At 49.2% G+C, this 17,537-nt stretch overlaps 1 protein-coding gene across 6 annotated transcripts in view; it reads right to left on the bottom strand.

Annotated features, from left to right (window-relative positions):
* Nucleotides 1-17,537, bottom strand: part of CUX1 (cut like homeobox 1) — a 382,812-nt gene that overhangs the window by 92,542 nt on the left and 272,733 nt on the right. For 2 of the 6 annotated variants that reach the window (XM_051991859.1, XM_051991860.1), the window contains exons 12-16: nucleotides 9,421-9,479; nucleotides 6,098-6,146; nucleotides 4,737-4,833; nucleotides 3,069-3,740; nucleotides 1,602-1,667 (exon numbers count right to left, since the gene is read on the bottom strand). In XM_051991859.1, the coding sequence (XP_051847819.1) occupies nucleotides 1,602-1,667; nucleotides 3,069-3,740; nucleotides 4,737-4,833; nucleotides 6,098-6,146; nucleotides 9,421-9,479 (943 nt within the window). The remainder of the gene's footprint in view (nucleotides 1-1,601; nucleotides 1,668-3,068; nucleotides 3,741-4,736; nucleotides 4,834-6,097; nucleotides 6,147-9,420; nucleotides 9,480-17,537) is intronic. The other 4 variants (XM_051991862.1, XM_051991863.1, XM_051991864.1 and 1 more) reach the window with 2 other exon arrangements.

Below are 17,537 nucleotides of genomic sequence, written 5' to 3'. Positions count from 1 at the left end.
AGGCTGGAATCTAAAATAGAAAACATTTTTAGCAGAGAGCAGAGTTAATTCTGGTTAGTTTTAATGTTCAGGTTGTATAAGGTAAAGAGTCAAGAGATTCAGTTTGAAATTTTCACCACACTGTCAACACACTTCCCTAGCAATGGGAGGATTTCTATCTTCCACTCTTTCTATATATATATATAATTAAAAAAAAAAACAAAAAGCAAGAAAGAGGACTCTACCAGTTCCTGGAGAGGAGAACGCAAGGTTCACCAGATTATAGCGATGTGACATAAAGCGGCTGTGAACATGCAGCTCAGAGACTGAGATCAGTCTGGGTCTCTGGGGGTCCTAGCAGAGGCAGAAAGAGTTTCTTGGGGCATTGGGAGAGCTTCCGTGCTATGTCTAGAATCACTGGGCCAGGATGTATCGGAGGCAAAATCGAACGCAGCTGTCCCTAGCACCCCACGTTGCCCCTTTTGGAGCCTAATGAAGCCATCTAAATACATGTTCTGTTCTGCAGCTGATGCCAAGAAAACCTCTCTAATAAGTAGCTCCAAAGAATATGGTGACCAAGATTGAGGAAGAACATCCAAATATCTGGGATTTGTGCTAATTCAGGCCATTTATGAACATGCCTTTGTATCTCCTGCACCCAGAATGAGGTCTGGCACACAGCAAATGCTTTATAAATGCCTCTTGATTTTGTGTGTGTATGTGTATGTGTGTGTGTAGGAACTATTTCATTTTTGTCCCTATAACCTACCGGAAGTGTCAGGTACACAGCAGGTGCTTAATAAATGCTATCTGATTTACTGGTTATAGGCTCCTATTGAATGTAAGCCCCATTGAGAGGAGAAGCTATTTCATTTTTGCTTTTGTCTCTTTAGCACCTAGCATAGGTACTAGGTAGAGGTGCTTAATAAATGTGCTGATTTTGGGTGTGTATGTATAGGAACTATTTCATTTTTGTCCTTAACACCTACCACAAGTGTCAGGTACTTAGCAGGTGCTTAATAAATGCCATCTGGTTCACTGATTATAGGCTCCTATTGAATGGAAGAGGAGAAGCTGTTTCATTTTGCTTTTGTCTCCTTAATACCTAGCCCAGGTACTGGGTAGAGGTGCTTAATAAGTGCTTCCTGACAGACTGTCCCCCTCTAAGAGCGGAAGCTCCTCCAGTTGGGGGCCGTTTCAGTTTTGTAACCTCAGGACTTAGCCTAGAGCTAAGACGTTTAATTCATGTTTGGATAAAAGCACCCAGTCAGCAATGGCAGGTCTCGCCCGCAGGTGGCGATGTCTCGTTTCGCCTGTCCAGGGGAAAGTGGGAGCCCTGCCCTACGTGTGCTTTGGCGGGGGCTGGGAAGGGAGACTCCCTGCAATACGGGGGCTTCCGCTTCTCTCTTTTCAGATGGCCATGTCCGTAGGCTGGAGATAGAGTGGGGGGAGCGGTGCGGTCTAACCCATGTGTTGTTTTATACTTACTAGCTCTGTTTTTCCATCAGATTCCAGGCCAGAATCAAACTGCACAGTTTTAACAAAAAGACCCCGCTAACTAATGCGCGCACGCCGCTGCCGAGCTGAGGGACCGCAAAGACAAACACCTGCTGGTGACATACCTTCAGACCCATTTCTTCGTTTCGGCACTTCCTGAAATAGTCTGTTCAGGTTCTGGCCTGGATTTTCTGTCGAAAAACAAGTGTGGTAAGAACAAAACAATCAGGGGACGGTGGTGGTGACGATATGGGCTGTGACATGAAGGCGGAGAAAGTTGCCCCCGGATGGAACGATTCAAAGGCTCGGGGGCACTGGCAAAGAGGCCCTGATCGGACTAACAGAGAGAAACGGCCACAGTTTTCAAAGAGAGATCTGCTAAGTAAAAGCCTAGAGATATGTAATAAAATGAAGAGGTTTTGACAAAGAAAGAGAATCTTCTCAAAGAAAATCCTGTCCGTCTCCCCCTCCCCAGACAAACTGCCACATTTAGCATTTGGAGAGGTTTAATTTAAATGAACGTTGCCATTTAAAAAATAAAACGAAACACTTTCTATATGCTTGCTGCAAATTGAGGCTGTGGGCAAACCCTCCTGCTTTCCTTTTGTTAAAAATCTGGATTTTGGGATCTATTTCAAATGTCTGACATTTGAAGGCACCTCTTGGGTTACTGTTTTCTTTCTGAACTATTCTTTTTATCTAAGAAAAGAAAATCACTTCCTTTCTTTGGGCCTCCATTTCCCTCATTTATAAGATGAGGAGATCGGCCCCGAAGGCTCTGAGGCCCTTTGGAGCCCTGGATCTCTCTGGTCCTCTGTACCTGGGTGGCCTGGGACAAATCACTCAGTCGGGGCCTCTTAAAATGTCTCCAGTCCCTTCTGGCTCTAGTTCTGTGGCCCCTGACCTTCCGCAGGGATGTGGCTGCCTTATATAGAGCCCCGTTCTCGGGGAGCCAAGGCCACCCTCAGATCCTGTGGAAGGAAAGCGTGTAAGTACTTCCCAAGACAGAGAGCTACTATGGGGCCACAGATGTGAGCAGACAGCTAGCGCTAGTGCGGGCTAGAGACTAGAGCTCTCAGCTGGAACCTTCTCCTTCCGTGCTCAGTGCTGTCTCTGAGCTCTTCTAAGTCAATGGTCTTTCCCTGGCCTTGCAGGAGACCCCAGTCAGCTCTTTGCTGGGGTCCAGCCTGACCTCTGCTGATTAAACGGGCCACACAGTCTTACCCTGGAGAGTGGTAACGTAACAGGAAGCGCCACAGAAGGAAGGCCTGGGCTCAGAGCTAGCTCTACTCTAGGACCTGCTCGGCCATGAGCGGCTCAGGTCAACTCCCTGGATTTCGCCTTCCTCCGCGGCCCAATGGCGCTTACGTGGCATTACGAGGTGTTAAAGGTTTGTCAGTTTTAAAGCGGTTATTGGAACTGTTATGGTTATTCTGAGGATAATGACTGATTAGTGCACAAGCAAGGAAGGAGAGGCTTCCCAGGGCTAAGGACTTCCTCTGCCTAGACTAACGGAGCTCGCTACTGAGCTCGATATTAACGTTCTGGCGCCACACTCCCCACGTGTCCTCCCAACAGGGAAGGGCTCTCACCTCTTTGCCGGCCCTGGATGCTCCGGAGAGCCAAGATGTTCTGCTCGTCCGACAGGAACTGCTTCATCTTGTGGAACGGCTCCTTGCCTCGCACGGTCAGCTTGTTCCACGGCTTTGGCCGGGCCAGGATCTCGCTCACGGACCCTTGCGACAGTCCCAAGACATAATGTCCAAATATCCGCTGTCCAATATTGTGCTTGATCAACTGTTCTTTCACCTGGCGCGCAATCTCGGCCGTGTCCATCTCCTCGCCTTCGGAGACGCTGCCGGCGCTTTCGGACTGGCTGGGAGACGGGGCCAGGCCGTTTACGTCGGGGCTTTGTTGTAATGGACTTTGGGAGGGGATGGAGTTTGTGCTGTATTGACCTGTTGGAAAAATCATGCTTGTGCTTCCGGCTTCCTGCATGGCCTTGGAGTAGAAGGACTGCATTAGCTGTCGCTGGAGGAGAGAGTTTAGTGCAAATTTTCCTGTAGAAGCCAGGGGTAGGCTGGGGCTTGCCAGGGATGAGCTGAAAAAGTCTTGACTTAAACCCGTTGGTGAGAACTGGTGTGTACCATTAGTATTGGAAACCTGCTCCCCTGGGTTGCGGGGCAACTGAGAAGGAGGGGAGGCCGGCAAAGCTCCAGGGCGCGGATTCTCAGGCTGGTCTTTCCCTTTTCTCCTGGCTGACCCTACAAGGAAGGTCAAACATAATGCATTATGGGGGATTAAAAAGGGAAAAACCAAGATCAAAATGCAAAGTTTGCCCCGCAAAAGGGAAAGTAGTGCAGATTTGTACAAGGGCCAATGAGGTGTGTTGGTTGGTTGGTTTGTAAATTGAAATTTTAATCAGCCAAACGAGGCCCCCCAAAACAAGCAACATGCATTTTCATGTTTGCACCTTTCTTGTACGTTGCAGCCTGGAGAATCCCCTTTTTACAGAAACTGAAATTCTCAGTGTTACATGAAGCGCGGTACCACACACAGTAAAGAGTCGACAGGGCGCACGCGGCAGGGCCGTTATCGGAGCGCTAGCCTTCGAGCTACTCCCCGAGGAACCCTGCCTGACCTGGAGCAGCGAGCACTGACATTTGTGGGCCAATGGATTCTCTCAACACCTGGCTCTGAGGAGGCTCTGTGAGATGTCTATCGGAGTGAAGGCACACACATTCTCAAGGAGACAACATCATCGGACACCTTGACAAGTTTTCCCGATTCCCAGACCAGAAGCACAGCCAGTCCCGAAAAGCTAGGACTCCAACCAGCTACAAAAAGAGTTACCAGAGGCCAAGCGGGGGGAGCCTCCCCCACCCAGTAACGCTGACCAAAGCAAAGAACCTTCCCTGAGATTGGGGAGGAGGGAGGCTACCGGAACACCAAAGAAACAGGCCGACCTGGACCTTTGCTCTTGGCGGCAGAGCTAGGAAAGGAGTAGTGGAGAAAGCGTCTCCCACCTCGTCTACCACCTCGAAACGTCCTCACCACAGATCTACCATATCTACCGATCCTACCGTCTTCATCTCTTAGCCATTCTACCAACAGAGAGGAAGCAGGAAACCGTGGGAGGCCAGGACCTCGCGGTCCAGGGCTTAGGAGGCGAGCCCTGGGTGGCCCACGCTCACGTCTCCTCTTCCTAGCATCCCCTGGAAAACTAACCAAGTACCAGAATCGAGATCCCATGAACCTACCGCTCAGGTCACTATTGGTAATTCGCAGGGTGGCGTTCTCCGACTGCAGAGAGCGGTTCTTCTCCAGCAGTAAGACCTCCAGCGGCTTGGACGCATCCTAGATCCAAGTCAAAACACGCCTTTACTTCTATGGTCAATTATAGCATCTGAAGCGGGGAAAAAGTTGGCGTGGGGCTATCGAGAAGGGACATGATGAGAAGAGGAAAATCCTGTTTGAACCACTGATGTGGGGCTGTAGTTAGCATGGGGAGAGGAGATTTATCCCTCTCTTTTGATCTAGAGGTTTATACCTTTAGATTCACGTTCCCAGCTTAACCATATGATTACAGATTTAGAATAGAGATTCCTTGAGGGCAGAGATTGTTTCATTTTGGTTTTTGCACCTTGATAGCTTAACATGGTGCCAGACCCAAGGCGGACACTTTATCTGGGCTTATTGAATGACTAGCTGTTAAGTATTCACCAGCCCCACCAAAAACTTGACAAAGTTACAAAGTGAACAAGTGGCAGGTCTTCTAATTCCCCATCTGGTGCGATATGAACTCAAACTTTCTAAGAGTCCTAGAAGTTTCACTGGAAGTATTCCGACAAGCTCTTTTTCTTATTTTAAAATTTTAGTTTTAATGAAACTCTGTTGAAACTCTCTTTCTACTACTAGAGAATTAATTACTTCCTTAAAGTTTGCCTTCGACTTCAAACCATCTGAACGCTCAATATGGCTGAGCAACTGGCCATTTAGCTCACAACGAGCCATCAGAAAGTCAAACTCAAAGCCATCCTTTCAGACCCGCCATGTTGGTGGCAGCTCCCTTTGGGATTCCAGGAGAAAGAATCCATTTGATAATTTTCCATCTGTAGTCAAATTAAAATGTATGAACGTCAGCATGCTGTTCTTTTGCCTTCCCAACTCAAAAGAATGGGAAGCTCAGATTTCTTTAAATATGGATATTCTCGGCAAATCAATATTAACCTTATTTTTTTTTAAATTGCTGACATTCAATCCTAAATTTTATTCATCTACTTTCTTAGTTAAATCGCAACATAATTTAGTCTGAACAAGTTCCTAATTCAAAAAACATTAATAACATGTCTCTCGCTCGCTCTCTTTTTTCCCCTCTACTTAATTAAAGGCAATTTGTGTTAACAAGGCTAAATGTTCAAGTAAGCTACAAATCAGACCATAGCACCAGCGATCAATTAAGTGCCGGTATTTTCTGTAAAGAATGAAGAGTCTTGGGCTAATTTTCTTAAACAATTTTCTAAAGTCTTTAAATGCTCGTTCTACAAGAGAGCGAGCAGAAATAGAGAGACGACAGTGGCTCTCAGAGTGACAAGGTCAAAGGCGAAATCATATTCAGTACCTGGGTCCCGGAGCCTTCCGATGGGGCGAATTCCATGGATTTCAGGATGCTGTAAAGGACAAAGAGGATGGCTTCATTTTCTATTTATTCTTTTCCTAGTGGCTACACTAATGAGCATTAACATGATCACTTCTGACTCTCCAGGAACAAGCTAAGTGACAACTTTAACAACTTTCCTAGCAGTAATATAATCTGATAATGAATATAGAATAACTATTCAAACTACTTATTGGGCAGAAAAAAAATTTCTCAAACGCCACATAAATCATTCCATAGGCAGTTCTGCAAGACCATTTGAGAATATAAATTTACAGGTTAATAAGGAGAGAGCATTTTAAGCTGTCAGAAGCAACATGAATTTATTTGTGAAGCCCAAAGGGAAAGGAAAGTTCTAATGAAGCAGGACGAGCGGGAAGAGGGATCACCGTACCTCACGTACAGTATGGGGCCCGTGCCATTGGATGGATGAGACAAAGTAATCTGGGGGTCGGGGCAGGGCAGGGCACAGATTATTTTCTGACCCCTGAAGGCTAAAGGCAGCCATTGTTCTAGAGAGATGCAGGAGAAATGTGGGGTATTCTCTATTGGCTAAAGGTGCCAATGACTGACAGATGGAGAGATTGAACTTTGTCCTCTCAGGACAGAGGCAAAGATGGCACTGACTAGTGTGGGGATGCCTGGGGGAGGGGGGTGGAGACGGCCACTCTGTAGCTCTGGAGTTGGATGGAGCTGCCTTGGTTATGGAGAGGTTAATTAACTGGCCCAGAGTTACAGAGTTTGTGTTCCCTACCACCGAGGCAGAGACTCTGGGTCTTAACTTGCCATTTCATTGGTTTTAGGAATTCCTGGCGGAGACATTTCCTCTCAAGAGGCAGACTGACCCCTGCAAAAGATTGACTTAGCGAGGTACCTGGGGGAATGAGAGTTAAGGACCTTATTCGGGCCACATAGCCGGCTGGGCTCCCGATGGCACTGGAGCCCCGATTGTCCTGACTCAGGGGTCAGCCCTGTCCTCTCTCCCCATTCCTCCCAGCCCTTCACTACTTTGCCATAATTCTCATCAGCCAAGAACATGACGGCCCCCCTTCTTTGTGACAATAGCTCCTTTGTGAGAGAGGCTAACTAATTACTGGAATGAACTGCTTTGATTTATTCTACTATTTTCTAGAGGAGTTCAAATGCTGAGGGTCATGGGAGGCACTAATTCTTTCAGGTTTCATTCTTGTCTAGGGAATTTACATTTCTTTAAATTGCTGTATTGGGGAGGATGGAAAACATATCCCAGAAGTTTTTATGAGGATAACTTTTAAAGTAAAAATAAAAAAAGGAGAAGAATGATGTGTGAGAGAGAAGTGCAGAGAAAAAGAGAAGAAGGAGATAAAAGGGGGAAGAGAAGAGAGAAGAAAAGAGCAAAAAAAAGAGGAGAAAAAGTAAAGAGAGAAGAGAGAAAAGAAAGAAGAAAGAAAAGAAAGAAAAGAGGAAAGGAGAGAAAAAAGAAGAGGAGAGGAGAAAAGAGGAAAGAAAAGAAAGAAGAGAGGAGAGAAGAAAAGAGATAAAAAAAGAAAGAAAAGGTAGAAGAGAAGAGGAAAAAAGAGAAGAGAGAAGAAAAAAGGAGAAGAAAAGAAAGAGAAGATGAGAGATGAATAGAGAAAAGAAAAAAGGTAGAAGAGAAGGAAGAAAAGAAGAAAAGAGGAAACAAGAAAACAAAGAATAGAGAAATCAGAAGAAAAAAGAAAAGAGGAGAGAAGAAAAAAGAAAGAGAAGAAGGAAAAGAAAGAGAGAAGAAAAGAAAAAAAGGGAAAGAGGAAAGAAGGGAGCATAGTGGAACAGAGTATGCTTTCTCCGTCTCTCATCAGAGAGGGCCCTTGGACAGGCCGGCCAATGTGCCGATGCCCAATGGGCATGGGGGAGGGATGCCCCTGACGCATCAACTGTGAGGCACCAGGTGGGGTCTGGAGCCTCCACACATTCTCTCAGGGGCAGGGAAGTTGCCCGAGGGGGTCCGTAATAGTGGCCTCGGCTCCCTGGCCAGACTAACTCGATGCAATGTCCTCTGGTTCTCGGCCACCTAATGATCATGGGCCTTGGTCTCTGGCCTCGGGCCTCTGGGCCTACTTCTAGCCCTGGATGCCTGAACCAGGGCCCTCTACTTCACAAACGGCCCCTGAAACCAAGCTGAGGACGGGACACGGCTGTGGAGGCATCTCTGTCTTGACTTTTCTAAGAACTGTTTACCTTCCAGTTAAGGCATCTCTGGGGCCCCCAAGCCCACTTCCAATTCCCAAGTGCAGTTTAACAGAAAACAAGCCCTCCTCACCCTAGGGGATATTTGAGAGCCAAGAAATGGGCTGATGTTCTGAGAATGCCACAGGCCCCCTGGTCACCAGCGCCCGCAAAATGCTGGCACGCTTGGGAAGTCATAGGAGGGGAGGTTCTGGGAGACCTGAATCTAAATGGTAGAGACGTCGGAGCTCTTCAAGTTCAGACTTCCAGAAGGGATTCAAATTCAGTCAGGGCCGAGAGCCCGCCAGCACACTGGAGACTGCTGACCTCGGGAGGTGGGAAGATGTGCATTCAAATCTCCCTGCCATCTCCACCTCAGCATGCTCATCTCTAAAATGCGGCCATTAACAGCATCTCCCTCCCTGGGCTGTGGTGAGGATGAATCAAGATAATGCAAGAATTATCTTGCTTGCGCAAACCTCAGAGCTCAGTGGGCCAGGAGGCAGAGCTGTGTTCAAATCCTCCTGCTGTTGCTCACTCCCTGCGTGACCAGGCGAGCAACTTTACTTTTCGGTGTTTCCTCACCCTTAACGAGCAGAACTTGGATTTCGGGGCCCCCATCCCTGATTTTAGGATCCTGTTTATAGCCTATTCCCTTCTCACTCCCTCCTCCTCCCCAGTATTTTTTTAAAAAAGGAAAATCTCAAAAGTCTGCTCATGTGACCTTACTCCCCTCAAGCTTTTCCTGCTGCCACTCTTTCCCCACTGCTCGTGTCTGTCTTTGGAAAATCACTTTGGATTTATTTTTTAACATATTCCTCCACAGACATATCATCTCCCCTCATGAAATGGAAGCTTCCGGAAGGCAGGGCTCTTCTTTGTCTGTCTTCCCAACCCCGGGGCCAGGACTCGGCTCTCAGCAGGTGCTTCATAAATGCTGCATTGGTTTTCTTACGGACAGGTGGGGCGCCACTGGATGCCTGGGTCTCAGAGCTCGGCCGCCCCAGGGGGCCTCAGTGGGACTTTAGCCGCCAGACCTGCGCATTGAACCAGGACCCCCCCCTCTTACAAACAGAGTAACGCAACCAGCCGGCACTTACGTTAATTCTTTCTTCACTTCTTCATAATCAGCCTGTCCTTTCAGTTTTTCTTCCAGTTGCTAAAAGAAAGAGAAAAGAGAAACTTTAAATGACTATACTGGGGAGGATGGAAAACATATCCCAGAAGTTTTTATGAGGAAAACTTTTAAAGTAAAAATAAAAAAAGGAGAGAGTGATGTGTGAGAGAGAGATGCAGAGAAAAAGAGGAGATAAAAGGGGGAAGAGAAGAGAGAAGAAAAGAGCAAAGAAAAGACAAGAAAAAGTAAAGAAAAGAGAGAAGAGAGAAAAGAAAGAAGAGAAGAAAGAAAAGTTTGAGAACAGTTTATTGGCGAGGACAAGAAATGATCGGGCGCCTTTCCTTAAAAACAAAGCCAGGGAGAGGCAGTGGGGAGGGGAGTGCGTCTCGCGCTCTTCTCCACCATGAATCCTGATCCCTCGGTCCCCTCATGGCCTCAGAATATAAAAGTGAACGCAAGCAGGGAAACAAGGTGGGGGTGCTTTGTAAATGAGAAGAGCTACTTTAAGTAATAAAATTCAGAAAGTACAGAACAGACCATTGAGTCCAGGAAGCTTATTAACCTGAAGCTTGAGCAGTCTGGCAAAGCCTTAAGATCCCTTCTCAAAGTGTTTTTAAATGTCTGAAGGGAAATACTAAGTTCCAGATAGAAGTTAATGAAGACAAAGATGTCATTTTCTTTCTCCATCCAAATCCGTGGTTAACAACTTCCTGTCGAGACCGACTCATACTTGAATCGGGAACCCGCTCCACAGCAGGCCCAACAAATGGCTCTTCGCTGATGAGAGGCCCCCTGCCCCCTAAGCTGCCTCTTTCAGTTGGGACAGCAACTATTCATTGGGGAGTTTTCTTGAATATAAACCCAAATTTGCCTCTCTGGAATTTCTTCCTACTCAATCCATCAACACACTCTGAGTGAACCCCCATTGTCTGCCAGGACCTGGCCAATGCTCGCACTGCCCACTAGGACCTGGGTGATGCTCTCAGCGCTGTCTTCCAGGCACGATACAGTCACTAGAAGGAAGCCCGGCAGAGAGGACCCAAGTCCTGTGCATCTTAATACAATTATGACAATTTTTGGACCACATAGACCCTTTGGGAGGATCTTGGGAACCGCCACTGAATGCCCCATCCTCCATCGGCCGGTCCAGAATCATATATGTTTGGGACAGGCTCTACAGATGGACACTGATCTGGAATTAGAGCTAAACAGGGAAGAGAAAGGGACGGCTCATGTTTGGCTCATGGCTCCCGACCCTTCCCAAGCGGCCCCACAAACCATGGCTGGGAACCTTAGCCAGCTCCCTCTCCTCAGTCAATGTCTCTGTCTTCAGCTCCATCAAGGAGAGACAAGCATGGGCTCTCCTTAAAAAGCCTTCGTGTCCCCTTCTAACCTCCCCCATGCAGGATCCCAAGACAGAGCTGGGGCTGGATGGGCTCCTGGGAGGTCATCTCGCCGGAACCTTTCATGTCCCGGTCCCCCCGAGAGGGGAAATGTTTGGCTCCGGTCAATGGTCAGCGAGTGGCAGAGACAGCCTTCGTGTGCAGGGCCTCTGGCTCTTTCTGCCAGACCCCCATGGCTTCTAGAGCACCCCGGGAGGCAGCCCTAACAAGCCAGCATGTTCTCAGGGAGCACTTCTGAAGCGTTTCCACAGCAGAGCTTCCAGGATTTTTTTTTAGTTCTTCTCTAAGTGGCTCCCACTGATTTCTGTTTATATCCTACATCTTTTGGGAAAAGGAAATAAGCACCTGACCCATCATATTAGAAGTCTAATTTCCCAGCTGTTCCGATTTCCTCATTCACCTGAAAGAAATCTGGTGCCGGCTGCAACCGAACACACCGAGCCCACTTATTTAAATGGCCTTTTCTTGTCGTTTATTGCATATTTCTTTGTGCATGAAGTAGTTCTCTCCTAGTTCCTGCCAAATGTATAGATGATAATGCTGATTTCAGTTATAATTAAATAGAGCGAGGATTCATTAGCCTACAAAAAATTCACAGAAGGTGTTCATAAAAAAGTGATTATTTCATCCTTTCCCGAGGGCCTCCGAGAGCAGAAGTACGAAGATGCTGTCTGAGTACTTTCTAAGCACGGCCATTTCTGAGAACGGGTTATCCAAGGAGTTCCTGGGGTGGACTTTGGATCCTCTGGCTCGCTGCTGCTGGGCATTAGAGAAGTGGAGGAAAAGGCGGGCTTTGAGGCAGTCAGAGGAAGAAAAATGGCTGAGGGCCGTCAAAGTCTCATCCCAATTGGCTCCTTGTTTGAAAACTAGTGACCGTTTATGTAGAACTTTAAGAGTTAAATATTGCTTCCCCAATAGGATCTCATTCGGTTTTCCCAATCTTATTATCACCCCCCTTTTTGCAGATGAGGAGATAGTTGCAAGGAGGTTACAGGGCTTGGCCAGGGTGACACAGAGCTGTGACTGGCCCTGGTCAATCGGCTTTCAGGACCATCCGAAGCTCTCGTTGGAAATCTCTGGTGATTTAAGGGGTTCTTTTGATGGGAGGGTTGACACTCTTCCAGCCTGAGGGGCTCTCACTAAGCAGGGGTCATAGCCCCGCGAGTTTGCCTCTGATTTAGAGACTCGTCTAGCACCTTCCTTGTCTTGCCAATTAAATCCCATCAGAGACAAATATGGGCTGAAGGGTGGCATCTGTCCATCCCCCAGCGCTTCGGTGGGGGCAGAAAGTTCTCGTCATGGCGCCAGTTTTCTGTGAGAGGTGTCAGGATGGTGAGATGGGGGTGGAGCAGAGGCCTGGGGCACAAGCCAGGGGTCCAGAGCTGATGGTCCCAAGCGCGTTGTCTCCTTTGGGAGAAGCCTCTGAGGTCACCAGCAGGGTCAGTCACAGATCTAGAGAGAGACACGGGGCCTCAGGGGAGCCCAGAGGGGAGGATGGACTTGCTCCAGATCCACAAACAGTGAGCAGAGTCAGGGGTCGGACAGGCCCCCTTGGCCAGAGCCTAATGGAGGCAGGGAGGTACAGGAGAGTCTGAAGGCTGCCTCTGATTGCTGCCAGCCATGTCACCCCAGACAAGTCACTTCTCTATGTCCAGCAGGGTCAGTCGTCCCCGGCAGGAGACAATTCTCGCTGGGAGTCTCCCAGGGACATCCCAGGGTGTGTCCAAAGGGGCCGCAGAAGGCTTGGCCTTCAGGCAGGGAGGCTGCATTTGAGCAGCTTGGCCGACAAGGGGAAGGCAAGCAGAGGCTGTGCTCCCATTCTTGGTTGTTCTCCAGAGTAGGTCACAGGTGAGCCCTGGGACTTGATGGGGAGAGAACAAAGGACAGGAGGAGGTGGGGAGCGGAGGCTCAGAACTCGGCCAGAGGAGCGCTCTCCCCCAACGCCGGCTACTGTGGAGTTTTGTAGCAGACTCGGTAAAATGAGAATGGACTGAGCAGCAAACCCAAGGGCAGATGGCAGAGAAGCCAGCGAGAGGCCCCGGTCATCGGAAAGAGGCAGAAGGCCGACAGGCCCAGACCAGTGCAAGGGGCCCCTCGCACCATGGCGGAGGCTTCCTGATCCGGCCCCCAAGTGTCGGGGCCCCTGGGGCTCTTTCTGGCCTGTGTCGGTGAGGAGAGGACTACAGGTTAAACTGGGGGAAAAAGACATAGAAAGGAGCGAGCAGGAAATGAAGAGAGAATTAGCGAAAGCTAATAAAGATGCATTAGCTCTGCTTCAGGTAAACCCACTCCCAGCAGACTCCGGCTAATGGATGGCTCTGTTCCCCAAAGGAGATCTGCAAAGCACTTATTTGGAAATCATACTCCCCAAGAAGCAGTGCTTTAAATTGTGGTTGAGGCCCCAGCTCGGCCCCGAGACCCTGCTGGACCTAGGAGGCCCCTGAGGCTTATGGGTTGGAGGAATGATTCCGACTGACCAACTGTTCCCAGGTCACAATTCTTCAGTTGGGACCCGTCCATCTACGAAACTGCAGAGGGAGGGGCCGCGGGCCTTCTGGGGTGAGCCTTCGCTTCCCAAAAGATCTACCGTGATCATCATGGGAAGGGGGGACTCGCTCAGGCCACAGATCTGGAGCTGGCAGCGGGTCACCCAGACCAAGTCCTCCAGGTGGCAGAGAAGCAGACTGAGGCTCCTGGAAGGAAGGACTGACTGAAAGTCACTCAGGTCACTCAGTCCTCTCAGGCTCTTTTCACTCTGCAACTTTTCAGGCCTGAATGCTTATAAATAACATTTTTATAAGCCCTTTAATACACAAAGGAGGCACATGTCTATGTGGAAAACCTTCTTTGTCCAGAGCACATACGTGTTGCCTTCTCCCCAGACTGGAAGCTTCTCCAGGGCAGGAACTGGCTTCTCCCTTTCTTTGTATCCTCAGAGCTCAGCGCTGGGCCTGGCACACAGCAGGCACTTAATAAATGCTTGTGGACTGGAGGACACAGTCGTGTGCACTCCGCCGGATCCCCTGGATCCAAATACAGAGGTGGTCTCAGAGCAGAAGGTCTGGACGTGGTTCCTTCTCAGACATCAAACAGGTGAGGGCCCGCCTCTTAAAGCGGGATAAATGGTGCGGGAGTAGCAACGCTCAGTGCTGAGGGGGAGGTGCGGGGAAAGAGACCACATCATGCAAGTCAGACCAACCCGGGAAGCAGATTTCAAGCCCGAAGGACACTGAGAGCCCAGTGGTGACTGGCCCCCATTCTGCAGACAGAAAAGCTGAGGCACAGAGAAGCGAAGCCACTTGTCCAGGGGCTGAGTCTGAACCCAGGTCCTCCCGACTCCCACCTATCACACCCTGCTGGCTTCTTCACAATGAGACCCCAGCCTCCCCGCCTCCAACCCAGGCTCCGTGCAAGGTGGGGTTTCCTCATCTGCCACAGGAGCTTCACAAAGCACTCTGGAAACCCTGAACCGCTAAAGAGAGGCCAGCTGTCATTACTAATTATGACAAACATTAAAGTGAATGAAATTAAAAGGGGGCTTACTAAAATAAATACAATGATTTGTACAAATGTAACAAGGAGATGAGCCCAACCCCAAAATGCTAAGTCTGAGAGAAACATCATCTACGGACCAGAGCAGATCCAGGGGCTCAGTTTCCCCAACCCGTGACAACCAGAGCCAGGCCTTTGTCCGGACGGGCGCTGCCCAAGGCTTACAACACAGACGCTCCCGGGGCCGGGGGTGGGGGAACCGAGAACCACAGTTCCTTCCCAGCAACGCTGCCATCCTCCCAGAACCATTGCCCTTCTCTGCCCCTCCCTCGCCCTCCTTCCTGCTAATCGGCCCAAAGGCCCAAATTCTTTTCCTATAGCTGCTCAAACCTTTCCTGGCTCCCTCCTGTCCCGGTCTGGCTCCCGCCCATCTTTGTCCCAAACCCTCCCAGTTCTTGTTCCTCCCTCATAATGATTTCCTGTTTTTCCTTTCCATGCTTGTGGGTGCACTTTTGCTTGTCTGTAATCGCTTCCTCTCAGAATCTTCTGTTTCGTTCAGGGCTCACTCATGGGCCCCCCGCCACGGGAAGCCCTTCCTCGCCCCTGGGGCCGTTAGCCCTCTGCCCCCTCCGATGACTCCCTGCACTTATTTCGGCTCTCACTGTAGCCCTTTTCTTGGCCTTTACGTAAGCCCTCTGAGGACAGGGACCACCCTGTTTTTATCTTTAAGTTCCCAACTGTCAAGTGCAGAGCTTGGACATCTGCTGGCCCTCAACGAAGCCTGATGGGGGATCGTTTGGAGGTGGTCCCCCCAACATCTGCCCTCTCGACCTATCTGCATCTCCCAAATCCCTAACGAGCAAGGGCAACCCAATGCCAATCAGAGAGGTCTCATTCACTAAAAAAAAAAAAAAAAAATCCCATCTTCTCTTAGCCCGAATCGGAGTTAAGAATACAATTTGTACACATTGGGGGAAAACCCTTCAGAAGCTAGCTTATTCAATTAACCCCACTCCTCTGGGGTAAGGGAGTCGGGCGCATTCAATTGGCGAGGGCTAATACGCTCGGTGCTTGCGTTTGCTAGCAGGGCAATCTCGACTCCTGGCGACAAGGGGTTAAGATAATTAAAATGAGAGAAGTCTTGTTACTAGAGGACATGTTTTGATTATTAGATCAGATAAAGATAAGGGAGCAATAATTTTGGAAGGAACAGTGTGGGATTGTTTCATTAACCACACAGTATTAAAGAATTCCCTCAAGATACGGTTAAAGAACATTAATTTGTGAAACTGTTTCACTTTTTGGTGAAGGCAAACATTAAAATCCTTACTGATTGGGAACAATTGCTCTATAATAAAAGCGGAAGGGCCGGCGTGCCCGTGCCCCCCGGGCATCCCGCAGAACGTACTGGAGCCGGGCCCTGTCATGATAACAAAGGCAAGAAAGGCAAATTATATAATCATGGTGTAATTGTGAGGGTCAAAACCGGCCACAACAAGAGAAAATTAGATAGAATCTAGAAATCAAACATGACCAAGGGCACACTTCAAGGGCGCTCTGTGGGCAAGGCAAATAAGACACTCAAGCTCCTGCTGAGGGCCTCTCCTGTGCCCAATCTGACACAGAGAGGCTGGGGGCAGCCGCTCAGCTTGACACGCTGGGAGGGGGTCGTTGCTATCCTTCTGCCCCTCAGCCTCGGCCCTCAACCCCAGGGCCCGGGCTCCTCCACAACGTCCAACCGCTCTTCCTAGTTCTGTCTCTTCCTTCTCTGGCTCACCTTCCCGAGGGCCCCAAAATAATCTTCCCCAAAGTCTGGGGTGCCCAGCGTCATGGTGCCTCAGTGGGTAAGACACATGTGCTTCAGCTTTGACATCCGGTTTCCTTTGCCCACTCCCATGTGCCAAGCCATCTCTATCCTGGCGCTTTGAACAAAGACCTGCTTCCATGCCTTTGCCCAGGCTGTCCCTGATGCCTACAACACCCTCCCTCTCACTGTGGCCTCCCAGGATCCCTCATGAATGAACATGGGAAACATTTCCTGATTCCCGAAGGGGTGGGTGCCCTTTTCTTCCTCAAAGGACCATATAAACTTCTCTCTTTCTGTGTTTCACCCCCGAAGGAAAATGGAAGTGCTTTGGACTTGGGACCATGTGTCCTTGAAAAAATGCTTGTTTGACCGTATTTCATGACACTTGTCATTAAGTTGTAAAGTGACAATTTGGTGACAGATATAAATGTGTCCAAGGGAAACCTGGACCATTTTGGGGGGATGATTAGCAAGGGCTTACAGGAGAACTACTGCATCCTCAAATGGATTCTGGGGAGTGCCAGGGCTTCCCAGAGCCCGACTGGCACCCTGACCCATTAACATGGTCATGGTCGTGGACAATGGGCGATGCTATACTGCACGGCCACGGTATTCCACAGAGGTGTCTGGGAGGAGGTTTCTGTGCCAGTGGGCCATTCGGGAGCCATCCCCCCAGGGCTGCCCACGCCGCAAGGGCACTGTCTTCTCGGTCTCCCAGCCGTGCTCATACATCCCCCCAGGCTCTTCTTTGTAAACTTTCCCACCCAGGCCCTAAACCCCAGGAAAAGTGTTCTTTTGTGGTTCTATCTGGTAAAACGACCCAGCAGGGGGGTATTGGAGAAAGGAGATTTATCCCCATGCTTTTCAAGAAGGCAGACAGAAGGCAAACATAGGAACAGCCTCTGGGGAAGGAAAACCTTCAAAGAAAACAGAGCCATGGGGCATGAGATGGCGCAGTGGAGAGAGCACCAGCTCTAAAGCCAGGAGGACCTGAGTACAAATCTGATCTCAGACACTTGACACTTCCTAGCTGTGTGACCCTGGGCAAGTCACTTAGCCCCAGTTGCCTCAGAAAAAAATAAAAAAATAAAAAAAAAAGAGAACAGGGCCATCCCCTGCTAGACCATGACCCATTTCTTTGGGACTGACGAGTCCACAAAAGGTCCAGGCCAGCCAAGCTCTCTTCCCAACACTGAGCAGCCTCTTGTAAGGAGCTCACTCCCCTCTGGCCCCCCTACTCCTCTCCTCAAAGTTCTCACAAGCAGGGATGGGGAATCGCACCGATTTTGCCGACAAGAAGCTTCAGGGAAGGGCTACTGTGCTACCTCTGGGTGGCAGATGCCCTCGCTCCTTCCGAGAGCGACACACTGTAGTTTTCAATCTGTTCCTCTTCTCAGA

This window comes from Antechinus flavipes, chromosome 4 (genome assembly GCF_016432865.1).
Source record: "Antechinus flavipes isolate AdamAnt ecotype Samford, QLD, Australia chromosome 4, AdamAnt_v2, whole genome shotgun sequence".
NCBI classification, from domain to species: Eukaryota; Metazoa; Chordata; class Mammalia; order Dasyuromorphia; family Dasyuridae; genus Antechinus; species Antechinus flavipes.
This window is presented reverse-complemented; position numbering and strand designations above follow the sequence as displayed.